The following is an 18,977-nucleotide window of genomic DNA, read 5'->3' on the forward strand; positions in this document are numbered from 1 at the left end:
GTGTAGGAAATGGATTCCTGAGGTTGGGACCTTAATCTAAAAATACCAAAAACACCGAAAATGTTATTCAAGCTATTGGTGACCTAAATAAAGACTAACATTTGCACAGCTTATATATCGATTAATGATTGAAATATTCCAGATATTGGAAGAAGAACAGAGAAACAATGCTTTTGGAGGTTCATTATTATTTTGTCAACAATATCTGGTGTGATGTCAGAAGAAAATTGTTCAGGTATGTTGAATTCATTATTCAAATCTTACACAGAACTTGAACTTTGAATATTGCCAACATTTTGGTTTCGTTCCATACAAGAACATTGGTAGAGCAACATTGTGTTTATTTTTTTCACAACTGAATTGCAATTAAAATTTTATATATCGGAATGGAATTTGTGAAATTTTCAGAAACACCGTTTTTATGAAGTATTAAAGTAATATTTAATTTTTATGCATAATAAATAGTCAAGAAGTCTTTTATTTCCATCAACCACTTTATGATATTATGGTGCCGTAACCAAAAGTGAAACTAGGTACAAAGCTGAAAGCCATTCGTTCCTGACACAAAGGAGCAATTACAAGACTTTGGAAGAATTTTGGAGACATAAGAGATATTTCCGATATAGAAATTGCGGAAGTCACAGCTAATTTAGATTCCGTGTTACAGAACGTTCTGAAAGATCTAAATGATAAAATTGTGGAAGTTAGCTCGGATGAAGACGTGGTGGATGAAATTCAGCAAACAGATGAGTACATGTTTGATTTAGATAAAAAAATCCGTCAAATTAGAAAACTTATTCAACCCTCACAATCAACAAGTCATAATTTACCCGTCAACACTACCGTTATCCAAGCTAGTAATGTTACTCCCTCTGATACACCCATACATACCATGATTTCAACTACATTCAATAGTGTACCCGCAAGAGACTCCTCTCAATTGAACCCGCACGCCAATTGTTTCATGTCGACATCTCATGTACAATCAAATGCAGAATCATTTTATACCAGTAACCCCGCTATATCAGAGATTGTTCCTTCTACGAACCCGTCTATGCACATTCCAAGTTTACATTCGTCTTCTAGCGCAAATAATCAGTACCACAAACTACCAAAGTTGAACGTACCTACGTTTGAAGGGAATATTTAAGATTGGCAATCCTTTTGGGATTCATATGAGAAATCTATTCACACAAATCCCACACTCAGCGACGTACAAAAATTTAACTACTTGAAGTCACTCCTATAGGGCGAAGCATTGCAGACCATATCATGTTAACATTAACTACGGCAAAGCTATTTCGTTGTTACAAGAGAGGTATGGACAGATACATACTATAATACAAACATACATGCAAGCTCTACTTGATGTTTGGCCACTGATTTATACTTTAACTAGCCTCCGCAATTATTATGATAAAACTGAAACTTACGTACGAGGTATTTGGACAGACAGATGACACTTATGGTTCATACTTGTACCAGTTATTCTGAACAAGTTTCCCGCAGAAATACGCCAAAACTTAGCTAGAGAACATAGGGCAACGTTGTACATGTATTTACGGACTCCAGTATGAAAGCCTACGGCGCATGCGCGTACATTGTCGCAAACGGAAAAAATTCCCTTATAATGGCAAAGAACAGAGTAGCACCTCTAAATCAACTGACAAAACCCAGATTAGAATTGATGGCTGACGTTATTGGAAGCAGACTATTCACACACATCCGGGACACCATGCAGATAACCCGTGCAGTTTTATGGAGTGATAGCCAGATCGTTTTAAACTGGTTAAGTTCAAAGAAAACTTAGAGAACTTACAGAAGATTAACTTGGAGATACTGCCCAAGTGAGTCAAATCCCGCTGATTAACTGTCAGGGATAACCATAGATAAATTTCAAAACAACAAACTTTGGATGCATGGCCCAGATTAGCTCACAGTAGAAGATAATTGGCCAGAATGGAACAGAGATGAAGCACAAATTTTATCCACTATTGCACAACAAGAAGGCATCGTTGATACTACAAAAGCTACAAAAAGCACCTTTACAATACGAGGGATCGGAAATGTCATCGATGTGAATAAATTCAACTCATTCAAGAAACTTCTACGAATTACCGCTTACGTGAGAAGATTTATTACAAACTGTAGAACACGAGCGATACAAAAAAGTACGTTAAAAACGCTCGAAATACAAAACGCATCTATAGCGTGGATAAAATACACTCAGAAAAAACTCTATTCAGAAATCATTCAAGACTTACAAACAGGAAAGGGGAGAAAACACAACTTGTCAACCAGCTCAAATTGTACATAGGTAATGACAAATTAATTCGCTGCGACGGACGCATTTATAATGCACCGCTTGAAGAATATACAAAATTCCCGATATTGCTACCTGCAAAGGACAAATTGACACAACTTATAATAATGGACGCACATGTAACTCATTTACATTCGGGGTTATCGAGTACCGTAACATTACTCCGCCAAACCTATTGGATACCATCGATACGACAAGTTATCAAGAACACTATACACAAATGCGTGATCTGCAAGAAAATTGCTAGTCGACCGTATTCGGCTCCAGATCCACCTTCTTTACCTAAGGACCGACTGACAGAAGCACCCTGATTACAGTAACCGGAGAAGATTTTACAGGTGCCTTGAATGTAAGAAACACAAATGGACAAACTAGTAAAGTATATATTTGCTTATTTACCTGCGCAAACACCCGTGCTGTACATTTGGAAGTAGTGATGAATTTATCTGAAGAGACATTCTTATTAGCGTTTCGAAGATTCGCCAGTAGAAAATCATTGCCAAAAACTATGATTTTTGACAACGCTACAACATACATCGCAGCCGCCAAGCAGATTGAGGAATTAACACGCTCACCATCAGTTATAGAAAAACTCAACAACTTCGGCACTACATGGAAGTTTATACCAAAGAGAGCACCATGGTATGGTGGCTTTTGGGACTTACGAAGTATCAAAAAGGTGTTAAGGCGTTCTCTGATTAACGTTGAACTACTTAGAACCAACAGCTGATCAGCATTGGAGACGTGGAACAAATCTATGAAGATTCGCTGAGGATCAAATGGACTCCAGCCGTTGTCGAAAAACTCAATGTAGGAGGAGACGGACTAGCAAGATCTGCCGTCATACGGGCTAAAAATGGACTAACATCACCTCCGATCACAAAACTGTACCTACTTGAATTTAGTTTAAACAGTGAACAGGACAATACAGATTGTGCAATAAAACATGTCGCAGAGCTAAGATGGTTGCCATGGAGAAGATAAAGAAATGGACTAAGTGAATAATACAAAGACTTTAAATGTGTAAATAGCGAGATTCAATTTAGTTTTTCATGGACATTAATTCATTTGAGAGACACTTAAAGTTTTCAGTTATTTTATTTTCTTGATAATTCATTTCAACGTTGTTTAATAATGTTTTGCTAATTTCACTTATGTGCGGTCCCCAGTATGTCGTAACTACCGCACACATGACGTTCATTATGTACCGCGATTTATGTAACGTCACGTCACCTTGACGTGTTACTATGGCTTTCTAATACATATATCAAATAGTCAAGACGTCTTTTATTTCTACCAACCACTTTATGATACGCATCATCGGTTTGAACTAAAGCCATATTTATTATGCGCAGACCTTTTTTTATTGAGCGATGCAAATAGGGGAATTGCCTAAATCAATATTTTTCACAAATGAATATGTTTTTCATTTAAGATCTGGTCTAATTTTTCGTTTATATCAAATATATCATTAAATTAACATTATTATTTGAATTCATATTCGAGTATCATGCAAAATTGGTATCATTGTGTAAGAAGACCTTTTCCGAATCACAAATGTTGTTGAATAGTTTCCTTAACAAAAAAACATTAATAAGAACAAGTAAAAAAAAAAAAACGATGTTATACACTGAATGAATTCTACACGCACACAAAGCAAATTTTAAGTAGAATAAAAAATCATTTTGTTAATAAGGCGTATTTATGTTATTTCGAAAAAATCTTTCATAAAGAAGTTTTAAGTCACAAAGAAACACAAAATTGATGATCGACAGCATTTATTTGCTCCCTTATCGAATAATTCATAAGAAAAGCGGTTAAAGGAATTTTAACATTTCATTTGAAATTTTAGTATCATGGGAGTTAACAACAATACCAATATTTTTTGGCGACAACATAAGTTTAAAATGCACGACGAAGGGTAGTGGAGACTGTTTTGGTTCACGAATCTTCAAATGGATTGGTGGTCCAGAAAAAGAAGTTATATCATTTGATGTACAGGTTTATGACCACAGCAAATACACAGTATTTCACGAGAGAGGACACTATTGGCTTGTTATAAAAAATTGCACAGCCAGAGACATTGACATTCCCTACGCTTGCCACTGTGGATTTTACTATTTGGAGAGCATATTGAAAAACGTTTCAAGCATACATTCTGATGACAAAGGTATGTCAAACTTCATTCCTATATTTCGTTTTTCTTCTAGGATACTGTGATATTGTAATAAGTTAAAGTAAGGTAGGTACACCAGTCAATAGCAAATTTATTGTCAAACAACATCTCACAAAAGACATGCATGCTTTAAAAGAAATTGAAAAAGAAAGAATTCAGAAAGCAGTTAGACCAATTTCTTCGATAGATTTAAAGTGAGTTCTTACACATGTTACATCTGACCAAATTTGTGATGGTGACCGTAGTTGTTAACCTCTTAATTCAATCTGTATCTCAACTCTCTAGCGACATGTTTTCGTAGTTAAAGATCTCGAGAAACAAGAATACTTGGCTGATCTGGGGAAATTTAAGTTTGTGTCCTATTCCTGATTATGATTAAGATTTGAATATAGGTGAACTACTGTTGCATCTAGTTTACATCTAAGCTGCATTTGTTATAAAAGTACAATTTTTCTAATTAATACAACCTTTATAAAAATAAAACATGACAAGTTTTACACAAATATTCTGCAGAAGGCCATTTCAAAAAGTCATATAAAACATTGTTTCCTATTTCGGAACGTGTATTCTATCGAACTAAAAAATAAAGGTTACCACAGATACAGATACTGCTTCATATATGACTTACATCAGAAGTTGACAATGCGGGCAAGTTTAAAACAAATCTTAACGACAAAAGAATTGGGTTAGCTTCCCAATTGTGAATTTACCATTTCTATGTAGCAATATTCCAGCAGCACCAGCATATTGAGTATATCTCCCAACTGATACAATATCCCAGATCTTGCGTTTCCAATTATTGTTTAATGATTTCTTTGCTAGAGGTTTGCTGCCTACAAAGACATGCGAAAGATACTAAAGGGAAAATCGAACGGGTGATTCTAAAAAAAAACCGACAAATTCATGCCATAAAAATCTAAAAACGACAAAAAAAGTTAGGTAGGTCCAATTTGAGGAAAAGAGGATGAGATTTTCATTTATTTGCAGGTTTGTCGGATGTCCGTTTGTCTTCTATTTATGAGTAGTTGTAAATTTGTCTTCAATGTATGTGTATGAATATCGTTTTATATCTTTCGCCTTTCTCTTCTGTAACAAAATTTTAAACGCTTAAAGACAAATCAAACCTAAATAATTGAAAAAGTTTAGCAAAAGCTTAATTTTTTTAGAATAAGAATAATTAAAAGGGATAACTTCTAGAGGATGGAAAGTACTGCTATGTCTTGATTTAGTTTTGGTTACAATGTACGTTTTATACAATGAAGGTTTTATCAACTTTATTTTCAATAGCACATTTATATTACCAAATAAATTAAAATATATTCATTGTATACATAATTGTTAAATAGATTTTTATATATATTATTTTGGCTCTTTAATATCAAAATTCAACTTGGTTTTCATCAATTGTTAAATTTTTTACCCAATGTGGGAAACAAATTCTGGATAAAGGAGTATTTCTTCTCATACCATACCATTTTGAAATAATTTTGATATATCCACATCCGAATTCGCATATCTCAATTCAGCCTAGCTGAAGTAAACAAAAACATTTGATGAACCAGAGTTTTATTTGGGTTACCAGACATAGCATTGAAAAATTAGAATTCCAAAAATAATTTGCCAAATATAGCTAAGGCGATCTATCCCTGGGGTAGAAAGATACTTCTTAGAGTGCAAATGAGTCTAATATACTAACTTTAAAACCACTGGGTTAATGCAAGTGTTGGTAACCGTTTCACCAGCTTAGATGTCAGCACTCCTGTGGTGACCTGTAATTTGTTTGATACGGCAATTTTCTGTCAATTCAATGTTGGTAAAATTTTGAAGTATTCGAACACTAGTAAAAGGTTTTTAATTTTGTTTTTCATACTGTTTGAGCTCTTGCCACCTTTCCGTGGAAAGATCTTTTGATTTTGTTCTAATTATTCGGTTTTTTTTTCTTCTGCTACTTTTCTTTTGCATCAAGATAATAAAATAATTGTTATATTTTCAGACGATGGTGATCAACAGAAACGCGTTATTAATCACACACCAGGAGATAAAAGGGAAAAAGGTAATACACATTACTAGTATATATTTATTTATATGTTGAACCATACTGTATTGTCTTTGACTTATATTCAAGCATTTACATACAGCTTATAGAATCTTATGTGGTTTTTATACGACCGCAAATTTATTTGCGTTCGTATTATGTTATGGTGTTGTCTGCGTCTGCGTCTGAAGACATTTTGGGTCGCAGACAATAACTTGAGTGTAAGTGCATGGATCTCTATGAAATTTTAGCACACGGTTCCATACCACTAAAAGATGGTTGGGATTGTTTTTGGGGGCTATAGTCTGAGCGGTTTTGTAATTAGGGGCCAAAATATGTCAGTTTTACTGGTTCATAGAAAATAAATTGGTTTGCAGACAATAACTTTAGTATAAGTGTATGGATGTGTAACAAATTTTACCACAAGGTTCCATATTTCAAAAGAAAAGTTTTGATTGATCTTTGGGGGTCACTGCTTAAACCGTTTAATAATTAGGTGCTGAAAAGGGGACTATTTTTGTGGTTTGCAGGCAATAACTTGAGTATAAGTGTATGGATCTCTATTAAATTTTAGCACAAGGTTCCTTTCCCCAATAGGAAGGTTGGGGTTTATGTTGGGGATTATTGTAGTAGCTGTTTAGGAATTAGGGACCAAAAAGGGCCTAACAAAACAATTATTTGTCTGGTTCACAGACAATAACTTGAGTATAGACGGGTTTATCTATAATTGACCTAGAAAACATGGGCGCATCCATTAACCTCTCATGTGACCGATCAGCCATTACAACCGTGAAAAATAAAGCACGTGTATTGATCAATACATTATCGATTTTCTGTTTACATTTGTCTTTCTTTCATTTTCTTATTTATTTTGCTATAGATAACGCCGAAAGTTATAAAAAAAAGGTGGAGGCAACTTGTGCAGTAAATAGTTGTACAAATAATCGTAAACACTTCAGATGTGGAAAATATCAATATGTGAATTACACAACGAGTTGCACATGTTTGAATCCATATAAGTCTCATTTGATGCCTTCTGGCGAGCCAACAAAACTTGAGTGGATCAAAGAGGTTTTTCAATGGTCCGGACATTTTTTTTTCTGGATGGTGCGCCGACTGCACACAATCCGTTTTTTTTTCTTTAAATGAAACGTGTTATGAAAGTAAAATTGCACTGGCAAACGAATGTTGACAAGTCGTGAATAAACTCATCATAAATACCAGGATTGAAATTTTATATTTACGCCAGACGCGCGTTTCGTCTACAAAAGACTCATCAGTGACGCTCGAATCAAAAAATATTAAAAAGGCCAAATAAAGTACGAAGTTGAAGAGCATTGAGGACCAAAAATTCCTAAAAGTTTTGCCAAATACAGCTAAGGTAATCTATGAAACGACTGTGAAAAAACTTGAATAAATCTATGAAAATCTATCCGATGACTACAGTGCATCTGCCACTTTTTGTATAGAAGATCCCCACATCAGATGCGGATCCAGGATTTTGAAAAATAGGGGGCGGTCCCCCAAACAAGACAAACCTTGTAGTAGAAGCGGTAAAAAGTCAGGATTAACCATAAATGAATCTCCATAAGAAGGCCAAGGCACTCCTATAAATCCGCCCCTGCAAATTTTTTTAGATAATAACAATGAAACCTACCCCGAGGCTACATGTAGTTTTAATTGTAAGCATATCAACCCAGTATGAAGAGACGAACTTTTTTATTCATGACGACTATCTTTATGTTGCAAAATGGACAGACGCTCCTACAACATCAATTCAGACACAAATATTTAGTGGAATTACTACACAAATTTAATTTTCAACTACGATATTGCAGATCAGCTGTTGTTCGATCGTACTGATACGGTTAAATTAACACTTAGTTTGATATTTGGTTATTTGGGACGGCACTTTCATATTTCGAAAAGTAAGGCTTGTAAAATATTTTATTCCTGGGTGCCAGTTCTTGCTGAAAACCTTAAAGGTTTTACAAACAGCTGCATTCAAAGACAAATCCCAGCAAAACTTACTAACAAGGGCCCTTCCCTATAAGCCTCGTCTTAATATTCCATACATGTAGGCCTGTCGCTTAAAGTATATATTCACTTTACTTTCTTTATACGACGTATACAGTAACTTCTGTTGAAACTTGATTTGAACTTTTCTCAGTAGATTATTCTGTGCATGAATTATAAAATTTTACACATTAGAAAGGATTTTTCAAAGGTCTTGGTAATCAAATAGTTTACTAGAACCTACGGAAGCGTAGCTATAATCCGACAACCCGAAATCCGAAAGTTCAGTAGTCTGACGGTCCAATATAAATCCCTAATGTAACACTGTAATACTGTATTTCACTGTATACATCGGGGACATCGGAGTCTAATACAGATTCAGGATAAAAATATACGAGACCTCTGTTTTGCGGTGGTGGGGAGGGGAGTTGGAAAAACACTAAATGACGCTTGTAAAACAACTAATCATCGCTTTGAATTTACACGTTGGAGTCTTTTGTGGTTAAATGACATTCATTTATTTTAAGCATGGGCCGGAGCATGATGTTATACTATGCATACTAGTAGTTTTATGTCGAGTAATTTTCTGCAAAATAAATTGGAATCGAACACCTAATAACTATATGATAACATGGGCCGTGAGAGTTCAAAACTTCTTCAGCACATTTTAATCGCAAAGTTAAGTCTACATATGGCCCGACGCATCGATAGCATGTAGCGCAATTCATGCGGAGACAAAGGTAATACGAAAACGTCACTCAAGTTTGAGCAGTATACGCGAGTCGAACCACAAGCACAAAACTCTCGTCTCTGTGAAAAAAAGTTTATCATCAAACGATACATGTCTATAGGTATATTTTTTTCGGTACCCACTGAAATCCGGACCGGACCGGTCCTTATATTTTAAGGACACGACACTTGCAATACCCTTATAATTTGTCCATTCCTTATCTTATTACTTTTTTATTTATAGCATTTACAATTTTGCCGAGGTCAAGTACGCCTTCACATTCTTGTGTTACGTTAATTATATGCGGTCTGGGAAATAGATGTATATCTTGTTTATATTTTTTTCACGGTTGTAATGGTGACCGCTACTACGACGACGCCTAGGAGTCGCATCACAAACTAAGGCAGATAATCGGAAAAAATCTGTCTATTAGTGTATGGATCTCTATTAAATTTTAGCACAAGGTTCCATGCAACAATAGGAAGGTTGGGATTAATTTTGGGTGTTATTGTCGTAGCTGTTTAGTAATTAGGGGCCAAAAGGGGTAAAAACAAGCATTTTTCATGTTTCAGGACAATAATTAATATAAGAGTAGGGATCTCTATGAAATTTTACCACAAGGTTCCATACTTAAAAGGAAAGTTGGGATTGATTTTGGGGGTCATGGTCTAAACCGTTTAATAATTAGGGGCCGAACAGGGGATGTTCTGGTTTCTGGACAATATCTTGAGTAGAAGTCTATTTATTGCTATTTAATTGTGCCACAAGATGTTATATCATAATATAGAGTTTGGGTTTGATGTAAGGAGCTATGACCGTACCGGTTTAGTTAAAAGGGACCAAAAATAATTCTTTTGTAATACTTTGTATAAATTGCTTATTTCTTTAGCAATTTTAATGGGATTATTCAAAGTCTTGAATTCTTGGGCTTCTTTAATATGCTGAATCTAATTGGGTATTTATTATTTGGATTTTGGGTCTGTTTTTGAATTGATCCATATTAAGGTTGAAAGGTCCAAAATAAACTTTGTTTGATTTCTTTAAAAATTGAATTATTGGTGTTCTTTGATATGCTGAATTTAACCATGTATTTAGATTTTTAAATTTGGGGCCTGTTTTCAAATTTGTCAACATTACATTAAGGTCCAAAGGGTCCAAAATTAAACTTTGTTTGATTTAGAAAAAAAAAACGAATGGTTAGGGTTCTTTGATATACTATATCTAAGCGTGTATTTAGATTTTTGATTTTGGGCGCAGTATTCAAGTTGGTCCAAATTGGGGTCCAAAATTATACTTTGTTTGATTTCATCAAAAATTGAATTATTGGTGTTATTTTATATGCCCAATCCAACATGTTTTCGATTTTTGATTTTGTGCTTGGTTTTTAAAGTTGGTCCAAATTGGAGTCCAAAATTTAACTTAAAAATTGAATTATTGATGTTCTTAAGGAAGCACAATACAAAGATTTTTTCACCCCCAATCAGACAACTTTAAACTGATGTAATTTCTTTCATCCAGCTTTAAATTTTATAAATGAGGTACCAAAAGAAAGAAGAAAGATTAATCTTTCAAATGGTGAAAACGTCAATTTTACATAATAATTATTACATAATTAATTATTATGTAATTAGTTGATATATTGAGATGACCACACTTGAATGAAATTAGCTTCTTTGTTATTCACAGCATCCCAAAATATTTTATAGATTCTTGTATAACACAGTTTGACCTCCAAAAGGGTGTCTCAGATTTTTCCTATTGTATTTCATTCTCTCATTAACCTTCAATGAAGTTTGCAACCTAAATTCATAAGAGATCACTAAATTTAATTGGGTATAAAATTTGTTCTATTGATGTGTTTGGAAATCTGAGACACACTTTTGAAGATAACTGGTCAAGGAACAATATGTGTGAAAATCAGACATATAGGGGCACCCTTCTAGGAGCTAAATTCATTTAAAACTACATTTTCATGACAAAAATGAATGTGTCACAATTGAATAAATAAGGATTTTCCTACTTGTACCCCATTAACTTCAATATAATTCACACATGTACCATTGGGATATTTCAGGATTGGCCTTCAATCATAAATCAATTAGGTTTTGACCAGTAAGAAAGCATTCAATTTCAGCAATTCTAAATATATAGAGAAAATGCACACCCTATGCATCAAAAACCAGATCTAGCGGCAGATGTTATATCATTATTGACCTTGTTGTAAGTCAGTTGCTACTGATATGGGCAAAACTCCGCCCACCATGACAAACCTTTACTACTAATGATCTCAGAAGTTTAATTACACATTGCATTTACTTTTTTCAATATGGATTTTATTCATTTAGTACATAACATAATATATTTTGTTTTTTGATTGTTACAAAAAGTAAGTTATGCATGTGTACACAAAATGATCAGTTGGTCAGTTTAGGGGATCCTTATGGGGGATTTTTAGAATTGTAATTGTATACAAGGACAATATGGTGTTTTACACAAAGTAGATTTTGTTCAATTTTGCAGTTTGAAAATGAAATATTTAATTTGTATTTTCTTTTAAAAAGAATTCACATCTAAACATTCTCCCCAAGAAATTCCAGTACATTAATTGTTATACAATTACATTTGTTTAATTTCTGTACATTTATATTTTGATTCCCTCTATATCTCCAAATTGTTACTTTGTTTTTTTTCTCCTGGCAGCTCCATTAATGAAATGTATTTTTATTTGGAATTCATTATCTTCATTTTCCCATCAATCCCTAATCCACCTCTTTTTCGTAACTGTTATTTGTATTGCTAGTCAGTGGTCATAAAGCTATTAAATGATTCTATTGATTAGCCACAAAGTACTGCCCACATGTTCTTATCTTGTATCAGTCAGATACGTGTATTTGTTTATAAAACTAATTATCATCAAAACTCATTAACAGTTCGAGATATGTAAATGAATTTTTCTTCTGTGGATTTGGAATATTAAGAAGTAACAAAAACAGCTGAAAATGAAATTTTGATAAAATTTAGTTGCTTTTGTATTGTGCTACCTTAAATGTGTGCAATCTAACAGTGTTTTATTTTTTTTTATTTTGGGCCCGTTTTTCAAACTGGTTCACATTAAGGTCCAAAGTATCCAAAATTAAACTTAGTTTGATTTTAACATAAACTAATTTTTGGGATTCTGTGATATGCTGAATTTAAGCATATAATTTAATTTTTTGCACAGTTTTCAAGTTGGTTGATATTGGGGTCCAAAATTAAACTTTGTTTGATTTCAACAAAAATTGAATATATAGGGTTCTTTGATATTCGGAATTTAAGTGCATATTTAGATCTTGGATTTTTGGTCCTGTTATCAAATTGGTTCACATTGAGTTCTAAAGGGTCCAAAATTAAACTTTGTTGGATTTCTTCAAATCTTGAATTCTTGGGGTTCTTTGATATGCTGGTTCCAACCATATATTTAGAATTTGGATATGGGACCATAATTGGTCATGTTGGTAATGGTCCAATTTTAAATTATTTAAGTACTTGGACCACATTCATTCTGTGTCAGAAACTATGCTATATCAAATACATAATCAGAATATAAATTGAGAGATGTGGTGCACAATTAATCGAAATTTCAGGTTGAGTCATAGTTAAAAATAGATACAGCAACATATCTAATTATAGAGAAGAAATTATGTATAGAGATAGTTTGAAACCTACTGTTCATTTTTAGATATTTTGGATAATATTCAACATCTTTATAACCTAATCATAGAAATTAAATATAAAAAAGAATGAAGGAAAGTTTATAATGAATTCCCCTAAACATAACAAAAAAAATTGAAAATTTAATTTTTCTTCTTTTAAAATTACACACATTTTGTATAATAGATTTTTACAATTTACTAAATATACACATTTCTACATATGAATTAGTACAATGTATTTACTAGCAATTTATTCATGCAATAATTTTCACCTACTATCAAGATAACAAAACATGTCGTTATTATCAATAACACAATTATAATTGAAGTGACAGATTTATTTGAAAATTTTGTGTTTCCTAAGTGTTGTTGATGATAAGCTCTGTAGGACGGTATAAAAATAGTTTGATATTTACTGTTTATTTCTTAATTTTGAAGATGATTACAGATAAGTTTTATAGATTTTTTAAAGAAATTGTATTTATGATAAATGATATTTTGGAAATTATTTTTTTCTTTTCTTTGGTAAATTGTTTGAAGAATTTTGTGGTAGGTTTAATTTGTTTGTTATTCTTAATAAACTAATTTCCTGAATGCTATATATATATATATATATATATATTTTGATGAAGCTAACTCCTTTTAAAACTAAGCTTATATTGACTATCAATAAACATGTATTTAGATTTTTGATTTTGGCCCCAGTTTTCAAGTTGGTTCAAATCGGAGTCCAAAATAAAACTGTGTTTGATTTCAACATAAATTGAATATATATGGGGTTCTTTGAAATGCTGAATCTAAACCTGTATTTAAATTTTGGAATTTTGGGCCAAGGTTTGAAGTTGGTCCAAATCAGGGTCCAAAATTTAACTTTGTTTGATTTCAACAAAAATGGAATTTATGGGGTTCTTTGAAATGCTGAATCTAACCATGTATTTAGATTTTGGATTGTGGGCTCCGTTATCAAATTGGTCCACATTGAGGTCCAAAGGGTCCTAAATTAAACTTTTGTTTGATTTCATCAAAAATTGAATTCTTGGGGTTCTTTGATATGCTGATTCTAACCTTGTACTTATATTTTGGATATTGGACCATAATAGGTAAATGTCCAATTAAAAATTTTTCAGTTCTTTGACCACATTCATTTTGTGTCACAAACCTATGCCCTGTCAAATATTCAATCACAATCCAAATTCAGAGCTGTTTTAAGCTTAAATGTTGTGTCCGTGCTTGCCTCAACTGTTTTGGGTTGGACCTCTGTGGTCGTATAAAGCTGCGCATAGCGGAGCATTTTATTATGAATTTCAATCATTTTGTAGATAATATTAATATCCCCTATTTTGAGCTTTACATATATTTTTTTTTACATCAAATTTGTCAAACCTTTATGAAGATTAATGAAACTTGGACACAGGTTTATTCATTAACAAAAGACAATACCCAGAGCAACTTTGTAAAATATTTTTTCTTATTAATAGACTATTTCTTATGTAGTTAATTTTAAAATACAGTCTTAGGTTAAAAATTATTAGACATCAATTAATCTATCAAACTTTCATGTAACTTTTCAAAACTTCGACTGAAGCTTTTTCATGATCTAAAGGTAGTATTAACAGCAAATGCTTTAGAACATTTTTTTTGACGTATTTTACGGATAAATGGACTTCTGCAGTTTGTGTTTAGATATAGTTTGTAGTTATCTTTCTCTTTAGACATCTATAACATTGGCAAATACTGTGGATTCATTTTTATTCGTGGTATACCAATTTTCGTGGGTTTCGTGGGTCACAGCGAATCACGAATTTAAGAATTCAACGAAGAATAATCTCGAGAAATGTGTATGGAATCGGATGTTTATTTCCGGTTATGTTATGTAGTTCCAGTATACTGTTGACTAGCGATAAACATTGTAACATACCATGTGTTTTTATTGAAAGAAGATACAAGTATTTTGATTAAATCAATAATAAATATATCGAATATCAGTGATAATTTACTTTTCAAAATTGATTAAAACTGTTCATGGAAAATAACTGCAAGTTGTTAATTACCGTGTCATAGTTTGGTTTACTGGTGATTAAAAATCAATAGGATTAAGTACGGGAATATTGCCCGTAGGTAATATTATTTATGATAGGAACATTTATTTTCACACCTTTTACTTATATGACTGTTTATTATATTGTGATTACGGAAATGAGCTTTCAATCATAGAGTTTTGAATGCCTTATAAAATTCAGAAAAGAATTTATAAATTGTAAAACAAACAAATAATTAGTTGTCTCTGTCCATTATTGTAATAGTAGTTTTCAATGAACACTTTAACCTAGAATGACCAAGCGAGGATTTTGACAATTCAAAACTTTTTCAATGAATTTCCGTCTTTTTTGTTTGTTTTATTATTGATCAAACCAAGGAGGTTATATGATCTCCTAAATCAAAAAGAAATCAACGAATTACGTATCTGAGTTTGTTTTGTTTTTTTTTTGTAATCAGCGATCCACGAATTTACGTATACCACGAAACGTCTTTTTTTTCTCTATCCACGAAAATTGATACCTACGAAGAAAAATGAATCCACAGTACGTAGAATTTTATTTATCTTTGACAGAACATGTTTAAAATAAATAGATACGGAATATGCATTTAGTATACTCTACAAACACACACTAAAACATTATTTTTTTCTCTCAAAATATTATCATGTAGATACGTATAATAAAAAAATTATAACACGATGATTTAAAAATTTAAATGTCCGATAAAGGAATTTAAATTTCTGATTACGGCTTTTAATCACATGGGACCTTTCCAGTCAGTATTTGTTACGCTGCACGTAGACGGCGGACGGTTAAAACGAGAATATGTGTGTTTTAACCTCATATAATGCCCGCTATGGACAAACGTCGGGAGATTTTCCAGAACGACAACTTTCAACCGCACACTGCCAATGCTACGATGTTTTCATGCTAAAATGATTTGTTAGTGTGAGATATATGTGAATAATTATCCATCTTTAGGAGAAACGTTACTAAGTTACAAAACTATGATCTATTCCATTGAGCTTTTTAAACAATACAATATGTTTGAACTATTAATCTTATCCCCTATAAACATTAGCTTACGGATATTTGATGTGATTGCCTAAATTTTATCCACCAGAGAGCAATGAACGAGCTCTACAATAACTACTATTTGTTTACAGTAATCAAGTAATGTGTATTTATTACTTTACACAACGTACGCTTTTCTTGTCGCATAACTTTATATATTAAAATATTAGATATTTAAAATATTATATCGAGAGTGAATAAATGGTTTAAAAATCTTAAGCTAACTTGCACTACAATTGCTAGTAGGTTTGAATTTCAAATATCTCTACCTCGAAAATCACGAAAAAATATTAATTGTCGAAATGCGCATCTGGTGCAGTAAAATTGCTTCTGTTAATGTTATTAAACAATTTTACCACTAGACTTCCGCTTACTAGAAACAGTTGGGTAACACACAACATAAAAACAAATTGTACAAATATATCGAAAAGGGTTTGACTTATTAGATTTGCACATTATCCTCAAAACAAGAAACACAATAACAAAAGACACAAAATACCGATCTAAGATTTTGATGTTAATACCCCCAAAATCAAGTTTATTTGTGTATTAATCATTTTAAGTTTAAAATAAGAATAGTTTATTTCATGTTGATAGAATAGCTTTTCACTTTTAATTTCAGGAAATACAGAAGATGTGTCTACTCTTGTTGGTTCTTGTGTTGGAGCATTTTTAGGTGTGCTTGTTGTTATTTTAATTGTTTATGCAGTCATTAAAAGATACAAAAAGGAAACAGGTAAATGCGAAACTATATAACTATATCTATCATACACTGTTTATTATCAATTTTGAAAATTATGGAGTTTATTTGTTTATTTGCATATTATAAATTATTAATAACACAAATATTTATCTAAATAAATATACTGTAAATTCAGAATTTATAGCGTACATTTATTACTGCGATTTTTAAAGAATGAACACAAATGCGAGATAAGTTTTTGCGACTTCATGAAAAGGTGCATACAGATATATGCATAAGATAATAGAATGCGAGTTCTTATTATTGCGATACTCAGCCAGTCGGATTATTCGCATTAATAAAAACCTCGCAATAACTTATGAATTTACAGTAATTGAGTCAATATAAATAAGAAGATGTGGTATGCGTGCCAATGAGACAACTATCCATCCAAGTCACAATGTGAAAAAAGTAAACAATTTTAGGTCAAAGTCTTTATCGATAGTTAAGTTCCTATCAGTTTAAATGAACTACCCACGTCTGATATTTCGACTTAAATCATTTTTATTGGCGAAGTATAAACTATGCCTGTATAAGACGCAAATATTGTTGTGTAGCTGCTCTCCTTTTTAAGTCTCCTAAAACAAAGTTTGGAGATTTATTGGTTTTGCTCGGTTCTTATAATTATTATTATTATTATTCCCACTTCTTCTCTTTTTTTTCTGCCGCTTCGAATTTGAACTTGTCCGAAGCAGTTTCCTAAACGGCAAGTCTGATTTACTTAATGTTCCTAAATATGTTCGACTATCATGTCTAGTGGTGCCATCAGGGCTTTTTTGTGCATTGGGTTATATAAAGGGGTACTTTGAGGGGCCACAGAAAGGAGGGGTTTACTATAGAACATTTTTTTTCAATTTACACAATTCTTATTTTAATTGGAGAATCTATATAATTGCAAATGTTCTACATGATAAATCAAATCGAATGACATATATGGTTGGTTCTTAAGGCCACCCAACCACATGCCATTTTATAATGTTCTAATATCTTGTAAATGGTCAAGACCCCCACTCCTCAACCATATATATCACTGTTCTTTATGTCAAAAAGATTTGAATGATATTCAGGATTATTCCCCAGTGGTCATCCCCACCCCTGTCGTTTGACTATTTTCAAATATCTTGTAAGTTGTCAAGATCCCAACACCTAAACCATATGTATTCTTATTCGTTACGTCAAATGGTTCGAATGATATGCAGGGTTTGTGCCCAGGGGTCATCCCAATCCCCTGTCATCTGCATATGTTCAAACATCTTGAAAGTGGTCAAGATCCCCACCCCAAAACCATTATATTCTGGTTTGTCATGCTAAGATGATTTGAATGATAGACAGGGTTACTTCTAAGGTGTCATCACCATCCCCTGTCATATGAATATGTTTATAGATATTGAAAGTAGTCAATATCCCTACCCCTTAACCATATATTTTCTGGTTTGAAATGAAAAGATACATAGAATTAAACATAAAAGAAGTTACCAGGGTTCATCCTCACCTACTGTAATAAGAGAATGTTCTATATTTTGTAAATGATTAAGATCCTCACCCTTAAACCAGATCATTTCTACAAGATGAATAACATGGATAATAGGGGAAGTCCTTAACGTTTATCGTTATGAGGACTTTGTTTGGGAGATTTCATAACAGCACCCTGTTACAATCATTTCTTGTTTGATCATTTACAGTTGTGTCTTAGACATGTTATACAATGTTTTTTTCTTCTAAATTGTATCATGAACAATTCAATATCAGCCCCAGTATGAACCCGAAACCGTAAGGTCAAATGTTAAATAAATGAATGATATATTTAAATTATACATCGATCACCTTAACAATAGATAGTATTCACCTTCTATTTGCATAGTATGTACTACCTTATATGTGTTATTAGGTTCTGACTTCTGTTTCTTGTATTCGAATACCCTTTTATTAGTAACGGATTTAATCAGTTAAAACATTGTTTCAATTGTATTAAATAGCTTTTGCATAACTATGATATTAATCCGGTCAAAATTCACAATGCCGCGCAAAAACCTGGTATCTTTGGTAAGTTTTAATACAGTATTTGGTTTAGGAAGCAAAATTGGCATAATAAAGTTAAAATATGAATCTTGCTCCTGAAGGTATAGCTGCATTAATTGTTAGTACAGCGA

At 32.5% G+C, this 18,977-nt stretch overlaps 1 protein-coding gene across 5 annotated transcripts in view; it reads left to right on the forward strand.

The window, feature by feature from the left end:
* The window catches only part of LOC127705147 (uncharacterized), a 236,547-nt gene that overhangs the window by 70,210 nt on the left and 147,360 nt on the right, over positions 1-18,977 (forward strand). For 3 of the 5 annotated variants that reach the window (XM_052209400.1, XM_052209399.1, XM_052209401.1), the window contains 4 exons: positions 143-235; positions 4,176-4,493; positions 6,493-6,552; positions 16,708-16,821. In XM_052209400.1, coding sequence (XP_052065360.1) covers positions 143-235; positions 4,176-4,493; positions 6,493-6,552; positions 16,708-16,821 — 585 coding nt within the window. The remainder of the gene's footprint in view (positions 1-142; positions 236-4,175; positions 4,494-6,492; positions 6,553-16,707; positions 16,822-18,977) is intronic. The other 2 variants (XM_052209403.1, XM_052209402.1) reach the window with 1 other exon arrangement.

This window comes from Mytilus californianus, unplaced genomic scaffold, assembly GCF_021869535.1.
Source record: "Mytilus californianus isolate M0D057914Y unplaced genomic scaffold, xbMytCali1.0.p SCAF_6, whole genome shotgun sequence".
NCBI lineage: Eukaryota > Metazoa > Mollusca > Bivalvia > Mytilida > Mytilidae > Mytilus > Mytilus californianus.